We start from the raw sequence: 13,077 nt of genomic DNA, 5'->3' as shown, positions 1-13,077 counted from the left end.
GGAAACCTTCTTCGGCTTGTGCACAGAGTGTTGCACTAAGTGCAAAGGCAGCAGCCTCCTGAAGTGAAATGAAAAATAATAGGAGCTAAAACATCCTCCATTTTAAAGCCAAGGAAATCGCTTTGATATTTTTTTTCCTAGCTCATAAGGTGTTTGTAAATGGTGTTAAACAAAGATTTTGCTCATGTAAATAATGAAATTGGAATTAATAAGAAATCTTTTTCTAAGGGGCAAGCTTGCATACTTCTCAGGCTTTATTTTTTAAAATTTGGTTTTGTTAAAGAAATCATAGGGAAATATATTATTAAAGAAGCTAAGTATCATTGATTGAAGCCTGCAAATAGTATTTTTGATGAGGACTCCAAAAATACACCTTTCAAAACAAAGCAGTTAAAACTAAACAAATCAGAAGACGTTAAGTACAGGAAGAGCATTGTGGGGGTTGGTGTATCCATTTTCAGTGTTACACTGGAGTGGTGGTGTCCTGACCCACTCTTCCCAGTTGCACTGAGGTGCTGATGCAGATGAGAATGGTTGGGCAACTTCATCATGAGGGATCCAGTCATTATCCCACTCAGAGAAGGTAAGTCTGCTGCTCAGGCCTAAAAAAATATGATTGTGTCCCATTTTGAATCCTTGCCAATAGGTATTTGAGTACAAATAAGGTGATGTGATGTATAGTGAGAGCACATATCTATTTTTTTCCAAGAGCACTTTGATGTTTTTAATTTGAAAAGTTTCACTTGGGAAAGCCAAGTAATATTTAATATGTTGTGATTGATAGGTATCTAAAAATATGCAGAACATACTTGAACAAATGGAGCATTGATTTACCCTTTTCTTCTCTAAATAGCTTAAGGTAATTGATTTTTTTTTTTTTACCAGTAGGGTTTTTTATGCTATGTGAGTGCTTCTTAATTTCCATAAAAGACTCTGAGTGCAGTCCATAGAAACAAATGGTTGGAATCTGTAGTGTTATAAACTATGTTTAAAAAAAAAAAAACCAGATTTGAATAAGAACCAGAACAGACTTGATTTTTCTAATAATTCCTTGCCCGTTGCCTGGTGAAGCAACCCACACCTGGGTGTATAGCCGCTGGTTACATTGTGCAGAAAATCATAAATTGGAGCTCTCCTGTATTTGGGGAAGTGGGGAGCACGCACAATCTCCATTTTGGAAATGGAAGTTCCTCTTCCAGTAGCATTTTTGAAAGAGTGACTACCACCTCAGCTGTCCTCTTGCGATGAATGAACTTGTGTGAGCCTCTTTTCTCAGGGCTTTTGGTACTGAATTTACTACTCTTGTATTCACAGACAAGACCTTACCAGCTCTGGGACTTTGGTGGGTTGGTTATGCAATCTCACCCCTCCTTTTACTTCGAAAAAGACAATATGTATGGAAAACTTCTATCAAGACAGCTAATAGCTGTCTGATTTTGATTTTTGCTCTTCTGATGAGCATTTAGGCTTAACATCCTCTACAAAACCCAGGCCAGGACATCCCTGCTCTCTTGCTTCTATGAGTCTTGTAATCTTTTTGTCTCCATCTTAAGACAACTTGCTGCTGTCATCACTTCTTACTGTCTCCATTGCTTCCCCTGTTCTTTGCTCTCTTCCACTCCCTTCTGTCTTTAGACTATGACTGATCTGCATCAAGCAGCAGGAAGATAATGTGTTCAGTAATTTAGATGCAATCTATTCTTCCCAGCAATTTCACTTGAAAAGTTTAGTTTTCAAAGCTACCAGGCCAAGGCATTCACCAGAAGCTTTCTATTTGAATAAATACTGTAAAAGCTTTATGCCCACATTGTGCTGTGGTATTTTGCAGGAATGCCTTTTTTTTTTAATGTAGGTTTTATTTCTGTATAAAGATAAAAAGCAGCAAAGATAAGCTCAGAGAAGAGTTCAGGATACTAAATTCAGGATACTGCACTTGCACATCTATGTCCAAACTGGGCTGTGCACTAATCAGGCAGCAAGGAGCATCTGCCTTTTTAATTGGATTGTTTTAAACTTTTATGCTGTCTGTGCAATTTCAAATTATGGCAGCAATCCTGCAACATTGAGGTCAATGAAATTACTGATATGCATAGTTACTCATGAGACAAGCCTTTGCAGACTATATTTAGAGGTCTGGGGAATCATGCAGAATAAAAACCAGGTTTAAACTCTATGAAATTTTTCTCTTCTGTTTTGCTGGAATTCATAATTTTAAATAATTTTGCTGCCACTTCAATATTTATGAGAAACTGTGATCTTTTATTATACAAATTCAATTATTCATCAACTTAAAAAATGAGCAGAAACTGAGAGGGTTTTTTTAATCTAAAGGTTGTCTTCAGTTTTCTCTCTTTTAATCTAGTATTTTACATTTTAGAAGAAATTATGTAAATTGTGATTCAGAAAGTCATTAGAATAGTGTTTAAATACTTAAATATGTCTATTTCCTCAAGCTCCCAAAAATAAAGCATAAGCTAGTGCTTAAGTGGGAATTGTTCACCTAAACTGGGGAAATAGAAGGGAGAAGCATAATCCATGTTCTTAGATGAGCAAAATTCCAAACTGAATTTATCCTGTGAACTTCTCAGTCAAGGAAGGTTTTATTTTATTCTTTGTCTCACAGAATTTGTCTTCACAAGTCTGTTCTGTGAATATCTGGTTTTTAATTTTGACCATAGAACAGTGTAAGCAACTTCCCCTTTTTTCTTCCAGTTACGCCTGCTCTCCTGATGCTACATATTGATCTAAAATATGCAGTCAATATTTTAACATTCTGAAAATACAGCGTAGTCACAAACCTTTCCAAGCTTCTTTTTCCTCCTTTCCTCTTTTGGTATCTCACCTATTGAACTGAAGATGTTTGTCATTAAGCACCGGGAGGAGACATAGAAGAGGGTAAAGTCTAGGTGATGAGGTGGCTATGGTTTGTCTTCTCATTTCTAAGTTGCAGGTACCTGTGCTGTTTTTTTTTTTTTTTTTGCTTTTGTGCAAGCACATTTTGCTTATGTGCAAGCCTGGTCACAGCTGTATTTATCCATTCCTTTTCCTTGGACTCACATGTACTTGAGATTGATATTTAATTTACTTTTTGAAGCAGGAATTTTCATACTGACTTTAAAAAAAAAATGTTCATGAAGTGCAGTACAGGGAAAAGGTTTTGCATAACCATGAAATAACCTCAAATCCAGCCAGTGGTGCAGGATGGGGGTGAAGGGACGAGGATCTGCGCAAGTTCCAGCATATATAAAGCTGGAAATACCATGCATATCTGTCAGTTCATCTAGAGGAAGCTGTTGGAAAAAAGCTTTCAAAGGAAGCTGAAAATCCTTTGCACATTACTACACTTACATTACAGGCGAAGGTGATCCAAGGCTGCCTCACAGCAATTACTGGTGGGTGGTGCCTGCTCTGACATGGCTGCCCAGATGGGACATGTGTTGAGAAGAAGTGCTCATTTTCTGATTCATCTGCAGAGGTTTTTTATCTGAAAAGTGCAAGGAGAGACCTTAAGAAGCAAAACTGTTGATACAGTGTAAAAAGTGAGTTTCAACCAAAATGTTTGTAGTATGAATATAGCATAATGTGATTCCATATTTGCTGTTCATCCTAAAGAGATTGTAAATGCATTTACAAAGGTTTGGAAACTAGTTGTAAGACTCTCTTGCTGTAAGGTTATCTCTAAGTTGTAAGTTTCACACCTCACCTTGTAAAAGCTCTGAATTTCTGTAGGAAGTAATTTGAAAGCATTCAGATGAGAGATAATAAATACATGTCTGTATGAAACCTTGTGATGAGTTTCACCCATTTTTCTTCCCGCCAGGTTTGGAGGAGACCAGCCAGTGTACATCAATATTATTAGAGATCCTGTCAACCGATTTCTGTCTAATTATTTTTTTCGTCGTTTTGGTGACTGGAGAGGAGAACAGAATCACATGATCCGTACCCCCAGCATGAGGCAGGAGGAAAGATACCTGGTATGTTTAAATAAAAAGGTTTGATTACCAATTTCCCTTCATTGTTATGTAATGCTATTATTCAAATGAAAAATACGAAAAAATTGAAAAGTGAGAGACTGAGGCATATTGTGTTTTTCCTCTGTCTTTTCTTGCCTGGTCCTTAGTTTAATCAGCTTTACTGTGTAGAGTGTTGCCAATAAATTCAGTTTGATCTCGAATAAGTTGACAGCAAGTTCCAGATTGCCACCATTGAATTACGGTCCTTTCACTGAGTTGGATTTGCACTGTATAGTAATAAAATAATTCTGCCTATATTTATCATTGTGACTATTCAGACAGATTTTTAGGTTTAAACTATGTCTGTAACTGTGCAGCCTCAGAGGAAAATTGAGAAACACAGCAATTCAGTGAGCCCAAGTCCCTAATGTTCTTGCTGCTAAGTTGTTTATAATGTTCTTTATACTAGGGCTCTAATTTCAGCTCTTTGGTTTGCCTTTTTTGGGTTAAGATGATGGCAATAATGTTGAATAAGCTATTCACAGTAAGTTTTAAATTTGTATTACTGCTGAACTGTCATAACACCCGAGAGCTTTTGTTGCATACAGAGGTCCCATGGCGGTACATGTTCAGTGAATGCTAAATAAAAAATGCTAGGGAGGTGGTTGGTTTGTTTTGTATCGATCTCTCTCCGAGCACACAGGCACCTCTCAAAAAAAGGCAAAATGGTGGAATTACTTCTTGCCCTCTCTCGAATGGAGATGCAGTTTGATTGGACTCAACCTTCAGCTGTACTTGAACCCTGCAGAGAGTTCAGTGAAGCAGCAGTGACAGGACAGCTTGATGGTCTGCTATGAGATGTTGCAGGCCAGACATAATATCAAAAGAAGAGATGTCTGTGGCTTTTGGAGGAGAAAGCGAGGATGTTTTTGTCATGTTTTGAAGAGGCAGTAAGTGTACAAGATGTGTGGATAAGCCATAGAGAACACAGTTCTGAACAACTGCCACACAGCACCTTTCAGTCCTAGCTGAAGTCAGATGAATCCAAGGAGAGCTGGTTTTTTCCCCATGTTTAGGGCTGTTTTTATTTCTTTTGTCTTCTGTTGTTTATCATGCAGAGTCCTGTGAACAGACAAGCTTCTAAATTATGAGTAATTGAAGGGGCAGGTATCAGTGTAATTGTCTAATAGCCTTAAATTTAATGAGATCTGCTATACAGATATAAACTTATTTCAGTAATGTTGCAAAGAGTTTTTTATTTGCTGTGTGCCTAGAGATCCCAAAAAGGTCCCTGTGTCAGCTGAGTGGGTCTTGACCTCCTGGTGCGCAGAGCTGGAAGGCTTTGCATGTTGTGTGTGCATGGACTTCTGCTTCATCTTCTCTTAATGGGACAAGAGGGTTGAGGAAATTACTGAGGGGTGGAGGGTTTTACTATAACTTTGTTTTTTTAATGCTATTACATTTTCTTTTTTGAAAATGTTAAAAGCGAGTGGTAGATTCTGAACTTTACTCTGAGTGCCTTCTCACTCAAAGTGCAGGGATTGGCACCTCTTACGATTGACTGTAAAACCTGTTATTATTTCAGTACTGACTATGCAGCTTAAGACATGATATGTATAGCCAGTGAAATTTTACTTCAAGCAGAATTGAAACAAATAGATCAAATTCATGTTGTGTTGATTTAAAAACTAATAGAAATTACCTTGTGTTTTCATTGGCATTGGTATCTTCTTTAAGAAGTTATTTATATGCATATGCAGATGACTACAAAAGCTATAATTAAAAAAGTGTCTGACTGAGGTCAGTAATCATTTTGTTCAGAAGGCAGTTTGTTGATCTGAGACACCATTGGCATCCTTATTAAAAACTATTTTTGTATTTTTATTTTGATTTTCTCTGGTGGTAAGTCAGTGTTAGAATCCTGGAAATGTTTTTGGAACCTGTCTTCCATCCCTCCTTGGCAGACTTTGGTGGTCACTAGCACTGATCAAAGAGAGTCACAGTAACATATAGCCCACTTGCCAGTGAAATTAATTTTCATGAAAGCCACTCATTCTGAATGTTCAGCATTTTTAAGGCTTGTGCTATTCCAACCACATCATATATTGCAGGACTGCATTTTAATTTTTCCTCAGTGGTGCAAGAAAATCTGCTGGCATATTTCTTAAAATTCAGGTATTGGAGTTTTTGGAATCATAGCTTCAGAAATCTGCAAAATCAATTGTCTGATCTAGCTGTGAAGAAAGTAAGCAGCTGGTTTTACCTCTGAGCATGAACCAGTATGTCACTTTAGCACAGGACTGCTGGCTGGCCTAATTGCAGGTCTCATAACTTTTGCAATTCTTCCCTAATGTTTTTTTAAATGCAAAACTCACCATGAAACATTACTCTTTTTTATGTAGGACTGTTTAAGGATAAGCTCAGATTTAGCATATGAAGTAGTTTCAACATTGATTACAATATTAAAGCTATGTTGTTTGGGATGAAGTGTGACCATGAGCAAATATATGAAAGCAGAGAGAGGATATGAGTTTTTACTTTCCTTCTTCCATTGTGCCTTGGATCAACAGCTAGGAAAATACAAAACTGCTGATTGATCCACAACACTGAGCTCATTGCTGGAGTACTTGAGAAGCCTTTTGTTGATAGCATTTGATAGACTTACAAAATGGACTGGAAAAAGTGTAAATGTAACTTTTCTGTTTTACCTGAAGAGACAGGTTTGCAGGCAAAAGGTATACATCTTTTGAAACTGGGTCTTAGAGGCGAATTTTGCTTTTATCAACCATGATGTTCATGGCTTCCTTCCTGTCCCTTGGAAGGTGATGTGGGCTACTGGGAGCCTTTACAGGCCATCCTGGCATTGTCATCAATAGCTGCCAACACTGGCATTCTCCCTTGAAAACATGAGGGCAAAATGCATATTGCCTCAGAAACTGCAGTGTGAAGGTGTGGGAGCTCAGCCCCTCTAAAAGGCTCCCTCCCCTCAATTCTGATCCTTAAGAAAAAAAAAGGAGTTGAAAACAAACCATCTTGAAATATTGTAGTACCTTGCATGCTGGTTTTTTAACACTGAAATCTGAACTGCTAACATTAAAAAGGTCAGAAACAAAACCAGAATTTTCCGCTGTTCACTGATCATTTGAAATTTTCTCTGAATAGAGCTTCGGGCTTTGACTCTGTTCCAGGGAACACAGCCATTCATTCAGGAGTCAGATAAATTGTTCTAAACGTTTTGGTAAATGTCTGTGTTTACCAAAATTTAATTGAAAGTCGGGATAGAAAACAAGCCTTTTATTCATGAGTCAGATACAGCAGAGGCAGCTGCTGCAACATGAGACTTTTTACTCAGGTCTGCCAGTCCCTTGCACTGATCTGGCACTTTCTCTGCTGGAGTGAGTTACTGTTAGTCACCTGCAGAAATCACTTCCAAGCTTCCCCAGAATAAATAGCAGCAGCATGGTAGTGTGGGGTATGGCAGAGGGGTAATTATTGGTGGACACCTTGGGTCAAGTCTAAGGCACACTGGTGAAACAGTCAACCCAACATTATGGTCCTGTAAGATGAGATAAATTCACAGAAGTTAATTTAAATTCATTGTAGTGAATGTGTTTCAGGTTGAACTAGAGTACTTAGAGTACGTACACTTCAGTAAAGCAAGCAAACCCTTATCAGTGCAGCCGTGAGTGCTCAGGTACCAAGCAAAATAAAACTATGCACAAGATGAGATTTAGTTCAGGGATTGGAAGTGCAGAAGGTAGGAAGCACCCCGATGAAGAGGGACTACTATGAATATTTTAAAGCTGTATGTTAAAATTGTCCCTTCCAGAAGGCTTGTTTGTAATTATCTAGTATTTATTACAACTTCAATGTAAGACATCAAATATAAAAGGCGTGTGTAAGTTTTTCATTTTTTCTAAATATTTAGTAAAACTTTGATCTAAGACTACTAAGGCTGCATGAATGTGTGAAGCAGCATGGGTTTTGTGTTGATGCCTGAATTGCAGGAAATCTGGTTACATGGGATTCTGATCTCTGTTAGGCTCATGAATACCATGGCTCCTAGCTCACTCCAGTAAAAGATCCCTGGGCTAATACATCAGAAATTAGTTTTGTATTTAAAAAATCATTCAGTAAGGTAAGAATTTGTCACCTTCCTATAGGATGTTTCAGATTTTCCTTATAATTAACATTTAAATTTGCACAGCATCTCTGTGTGGCTCTGCATAGTCTTTCAACTTCATCTCTGAAAATAAGTATGCTTTTCTCAGCAAAAATGAAAAATATTCTAACAATATTCAGCCTCATTTATGTTAAAGATTACTCATGCAAGTGATTCCATAAAGGGGCATCTGTCCTTTTGTCTTTTAAAAGTGTATTAGGATTACTGCAAAGGAGGGAAATAAAATTCAAGTCAGGGAACTTACAAGTCAAGTTTCTTACAATAGGGAACTTTCCTGTTGCAAACATTAGCTTTCATGGCTAAATATTTAAATTATTGCTGTTTAGGTTATTTCATAAATTTCAACCAAAATGATAAAAAAAGCTGAATGGTTCAACTCTGCAGAAGAAATTTTTTTTTATTCCTGAATCTTGAGAATTTCCTTTTATGATTACCATGGTTTTCATTAATATAAGAATATTCACTAAATATATTTAACCAGTTTTGTTATTTATAACCTCAAATTTCTATCTACAATGAGAAATATTCTTTTACCAGTTGCGTTGGTTTTTTGACAGCAGCCAGCTGTCTTTTTGCCTTTGTTTATCTGCATAATACCATGGGGCAGTTATACTGGGAATTGTCATCAGCAGTTGTCATCAATTGTCATCACTGAGCTTTCTCCTTCATGACTTCAGATAAGTTTCTTAAAGGTTGTATGTTGCCAGAGACATGGCCTCCAGGAGAGACCATGGTATGGAGCTCATGCCTTCCTTCATCTTCCGACAGTCACTCTCATGCATGTTTCTGTATAAAAAAAGGCAGGGAGAGAGTTGCCTGCCCACAAATTTGGTGCAGTGAGGAAGCAGAGGGTTCATGACTCTCATTTTTAAGTTGGGGACTTCACAAGACAGGCTACAAGTGTCTGTTAATTGAACCTGGGAAATTTTGGGGAGGCTCTGATAACTTGGATAACATTGTTTAGATTGGAAATCTGAGGCATACAGAGGTTAAAATTATTTGCCCTTTTCTGTGCAGCGCATACCAGATATTAGGGAGTTAAATATATAAATTAAAAAGCACGTTTTTCAGTTACTGGGTCCTGAGCTGTAGTTACAAGGCTAAACATTTTATACACTCTGTGTTTTCCCTAGCACAGCCCCATACCCACAGTGGTCATTTTTCTCGCCGTGTTATTGTCCCTGGCTGTGCTGCAGTGAGCGCTGGGCTGCAGTGCAGCTCTGCAGCTGTAGCTGTGCTTTGGGGATCACACAGTAGCACCAATCCCTGCGGCTGCGATGGGGCTGCCGGGAGGGCACTGATGAAGCACAGCCACCTGTCAGCTGACCCAATTAGAACAGTTTGCTGCTTTTAATAGTCTCCAGCTGTTCCCTTTTACTGCATTACCTCCTCACAGCAAAATTTCTGGCCCATTTTTGTAGCTCTTCATCTATTGTGTGTGCTCTAAAGCATGTTTTTTTCCTTAGATTCTCCCATTTTGTATTAATAATTTATTGAACCACAAAGTTAATGGTAATTCAGACCTCAGCTGGAGGAGGAACTGATTAAACAACTTATAATATTAAAGGAAATATTTTCATGGCTGACGTTTACTTTTCAGTGACTTGAATTTACAAACCAATTTTTTTTAATGTTCCCCTGTGGAGTTTGCATTCCAAACATTGCAGCATTATGCATTTATACAAGAGCAAGAAAATACACCTTCCTAATCTGTTTTCATTCAATAGTCTGAGTCAATTGCACATAGTAAATAAGCGGTATAGCATTGGTTAAGATTGCAATACTGAAAACTTCTGTGTAATTCACAGTACATACTTATATTAATAGCAATTATAAGATTAATACCACGCTTTTATTTTATTGATCCCGTTCTGTATTGCGTTCCTTTTTGTGGAGACAGGATACAGGATAACAACAATATATTGCTTCAGAATATAAAACGGTGAGGTATTTTTTTCTTCTAGTGTTGTAGTGGTCTGAAAATTTCTGGCTGTTGCAAATGTCAAGGAACTGCGCAGGAAACCAGAAACCAAGTAGCAGCAGAGGGCAAGCACTAAGCACCCACAGTCTTATATAAATGTAGCATTTTTACAGGGTCTTACCATATGCTATGTGTCAGTGGTGCTAATTACAACATTTGTATACATAAGATTTTGTGATCTTTTATTAAAAGACCTTGCTGTATTAAGTTTAGAATGATGAATCTTCATTTTTATGGTGATTTTGCCAAGTTTGTTATTTGTGCCTTTCTGAGCATGGATACAGGACAACTCTTGGTGTTCTCTCTTGTGTTCTTTTTTGGGGTTTATGTGTTATGGTAGCTTGGGGAACTAGTTTTCTCTAGCTTCTCTATAGGAAGATACTGTTTTTAGAATGGAAAATCCCAACCACAGAACAAAGATTCTAATACAGTGGTGCCAGCTTTCTAAGTCCGTGTAAATTGCACAAGAGAAGAGGAGGGGGTATGTCTGTGTTATATTTTCAGGAGATGTATTTTTGGATATTTGAACAAGAACAGAAAAGAGCATTCTTGTGCAGCCTGGAGATAAAAGCCAGCCTTGCCTTCAGTGAAGGCGGGAAAGCAGTTTGAGGGGGATAAACCATATTTCACACAGAAACTGCTGGACTCTCACAAGCCTGTTGCTGGGTAGGAGTGAGATCTGTGTGTGCTCAATGGCTATACCATAGCATCCGCTTGGTTCTCAGCAGCAGTCAAAAAAGGCAAAGCAAAAGGAAAACAGAGAACTTCATAAATCTCTAGTGTGTGACTTGACTTCTTTTATTTGACATTTCTGACCTCTCATTCCTCAAATGGGATTGAAGACCTGGAAAATACTCAGAAAGGGATAAGAGCAATGGTGAAATAATTTCCATATGACGAATGAAAAGGTTAGGACTCTTCAAATGAGGAAGACGTAAACAAGGGAAAGGATACCAGAAGACAGATTTTCAGGAGTCATAAAAAAGTGGCCTTTGGAAAAAGGATGATTGTTTGTGAGCAATCATCATCATTTTAATCATTTCAGTGGAAGACATAGAGGGTCACAGCTGGAATGGGTAGTTGCCGGATCCAGTGGAAAATAGAAAGATGTGATGGTTTGGACAACATGTAATTAAGCTGTGGAAGTCCTTGCTGATCATTGTTGTGAATAAGTTCATATGTGTCCAAAATGGAAATATTTTAGGAAGCATTTCTTTACAGAGGGAGTGATCAAACACTGGAAGAGGCTTCTTATAGAGGTAATCTATGCCCAAGGCATATCAGTGTTTTAAGTGCAGTTTGGACTACACCCTTAACAACATGCTTTAACTTTTGGTCAGCCCTGAATACGTCAGGCAGTTGGACTAGATCATCTTTGTAGGTCCCTTCCAACTGAAATATTCTACTCTATTTTTAAAAGTGCAACTATGTAGCCCTCAAAGGCTGTTAATTAACAAAGGGACACCTCTTCATCAGAAGATAACTGTTCAGTACATATCTAAAGCCTCATGGGTATCCAGAAAAAGGTCCTGTTTGTATGGTAGATGTTCCTGATAGCCCATACTCAATTTTCTGAAGTTGCTTTCTGCTCCAGGTGACTCAAAAGTAAACTTTATAATTACATGGTTGCAAGTAAATTCTACTACTAGGTGATTTATATAAGATAGTTACAATTATAGACATCTCCAGCTGAATGTGTTGTTTCTTGACTTTAAAATAGTTGAGTGTTCTTGGGTACATGCCACGGTGGCTAAGGATTTGTTGTCTTACATCTCTGCCAGCAATCAAATTAATTTTTGGAAGTTCCAGACTGATGCTGAAGCTATTAATTGTTAACACTGTCATGACTACTCTCAAATTTATCTTTAAAACCTAAGATATGAATACATTTAAAGTATGAAATGCATCCACAATTTTACATTGTGCACTGTAAAAGTAATGATACCAAAACAGATGTAAAAATGCTTAAAATACCAGGTTTAAACATTTGTTTCAGTGTATGCTTTTCAGAAATGCGAAGTCTCTTTGTTTTGGTTTACAATAGTTTCAGTATGGGTGAGTTTCAGGTGTTTGATAATTTTTGTAAGCCTCAAGTATTTGCTTTTTCAGTTCTCATGTACTTTGTTAATGTGAAAGTAGCAGGAAGGCACATCTAAGGAGATAACACATGATTCCCAGTAAGGTATGACTTAACAATGATAATTAGCTGACAAATAACTATTGCAGGTGAATGAAAACAAGAGGATCTGTGTGTGATATGAATATCATCTTCAGTATATAGTCCAGCATTTCGGGCATTATGAACCTGAAAGTAGTGTTTAATAGTCATCAAGTAAAACTAATTATTGATTGATATTTCAGTTCTAAAAATCATTGAATTCCAACTTTAAGACAAACAAAATGTTTTATCATACAGAGAAAAAGAATGCCTTCAATTTCTGTTAGTATAAATTTTAAAATTAGTATTTTTTAAGTTACAGTTTATACATGGCATATATAACAGAGATGAGGCATTGACCAGCAAATAGCCTGTCTTAAAAATATGGTGTAATAATGTAGGTGTGTGTGTGGGTGGGTGTGTGTATTTAGGAGTAGGAGTCAGAGTTTTTGAAATTATGTTTCATTAACAGTTTTTTGAAGACTTGTCTAATGAAATCACGGTAGCTGTACGTAGAAAACCAGACTATAAAACCTAAGTACACTCCTTGCTAGGAGTAGACCTGTTTTCTTTTCCTTGTTGTGATATGCTATAGTCACCTTAAATGAAAACTCTTTTATTGGCAATAGGATGGGGAAGGAAACTGCAGAACATTTTACTCCTCCTGACAGAGGAAGGGCAGAGAGAGACAGCCCTCCTCTTACTGCCAGCATATTGACTGTGTTCAGGCTGTGGCATGATAATGTAATTTCAAGCAGTCAGATACTCACTTCACTCCATAGGTGTCAAAACCCGCAGGAAC

At 37.5% G+C, this 13,077-nt stretch overlaps 1 protein-coding gene across 3 annotated transcripts in view; it reads left to right on the top strand.

Annotated features, from left to right (window-relative positions):
• The window catches only part of UST (uronyl 2-sulfotransferase), a 153,227-nt gene that overhangs the window by 89,069 nt on the left and 51,081 nt on the right, over positions 1 to 13,077 (top strand). For all 3 annotated transcript variants that reach the window (XM_085055591.1, XM_085055589.1, XM_085055590.1), the window contains exon 5: positions 3,821 to 3,974. In XM_085055591.1, the coding sequence (XP_084911717.1) occupies positions 3,821 to 3,974 (154 nt within the window). The remainder of the gene's footprint in view (positions 1 to 3,820; positions 3,975 to 13,077) is intronic.

The sequence above is a fragment of the Lichenostomus cassidix genome, chromosome 3 (assembly GCF_008360975.1).
Source record: "Lichenostomus cassidix isolate B80296 chromosome 3, HeHo_3.0, whole genome shotgun sequence".
NCBI lineage: Eukaryota > Metazoa > Chordata > Aves > Passeriformes > Meliphagidae > Lichenostomus > Lichenostomus cassidix.
Note: the sequence above shows the minus strand (reverse complement) of the source record. Positions and strands in the feature narration are given on the sequence as shown.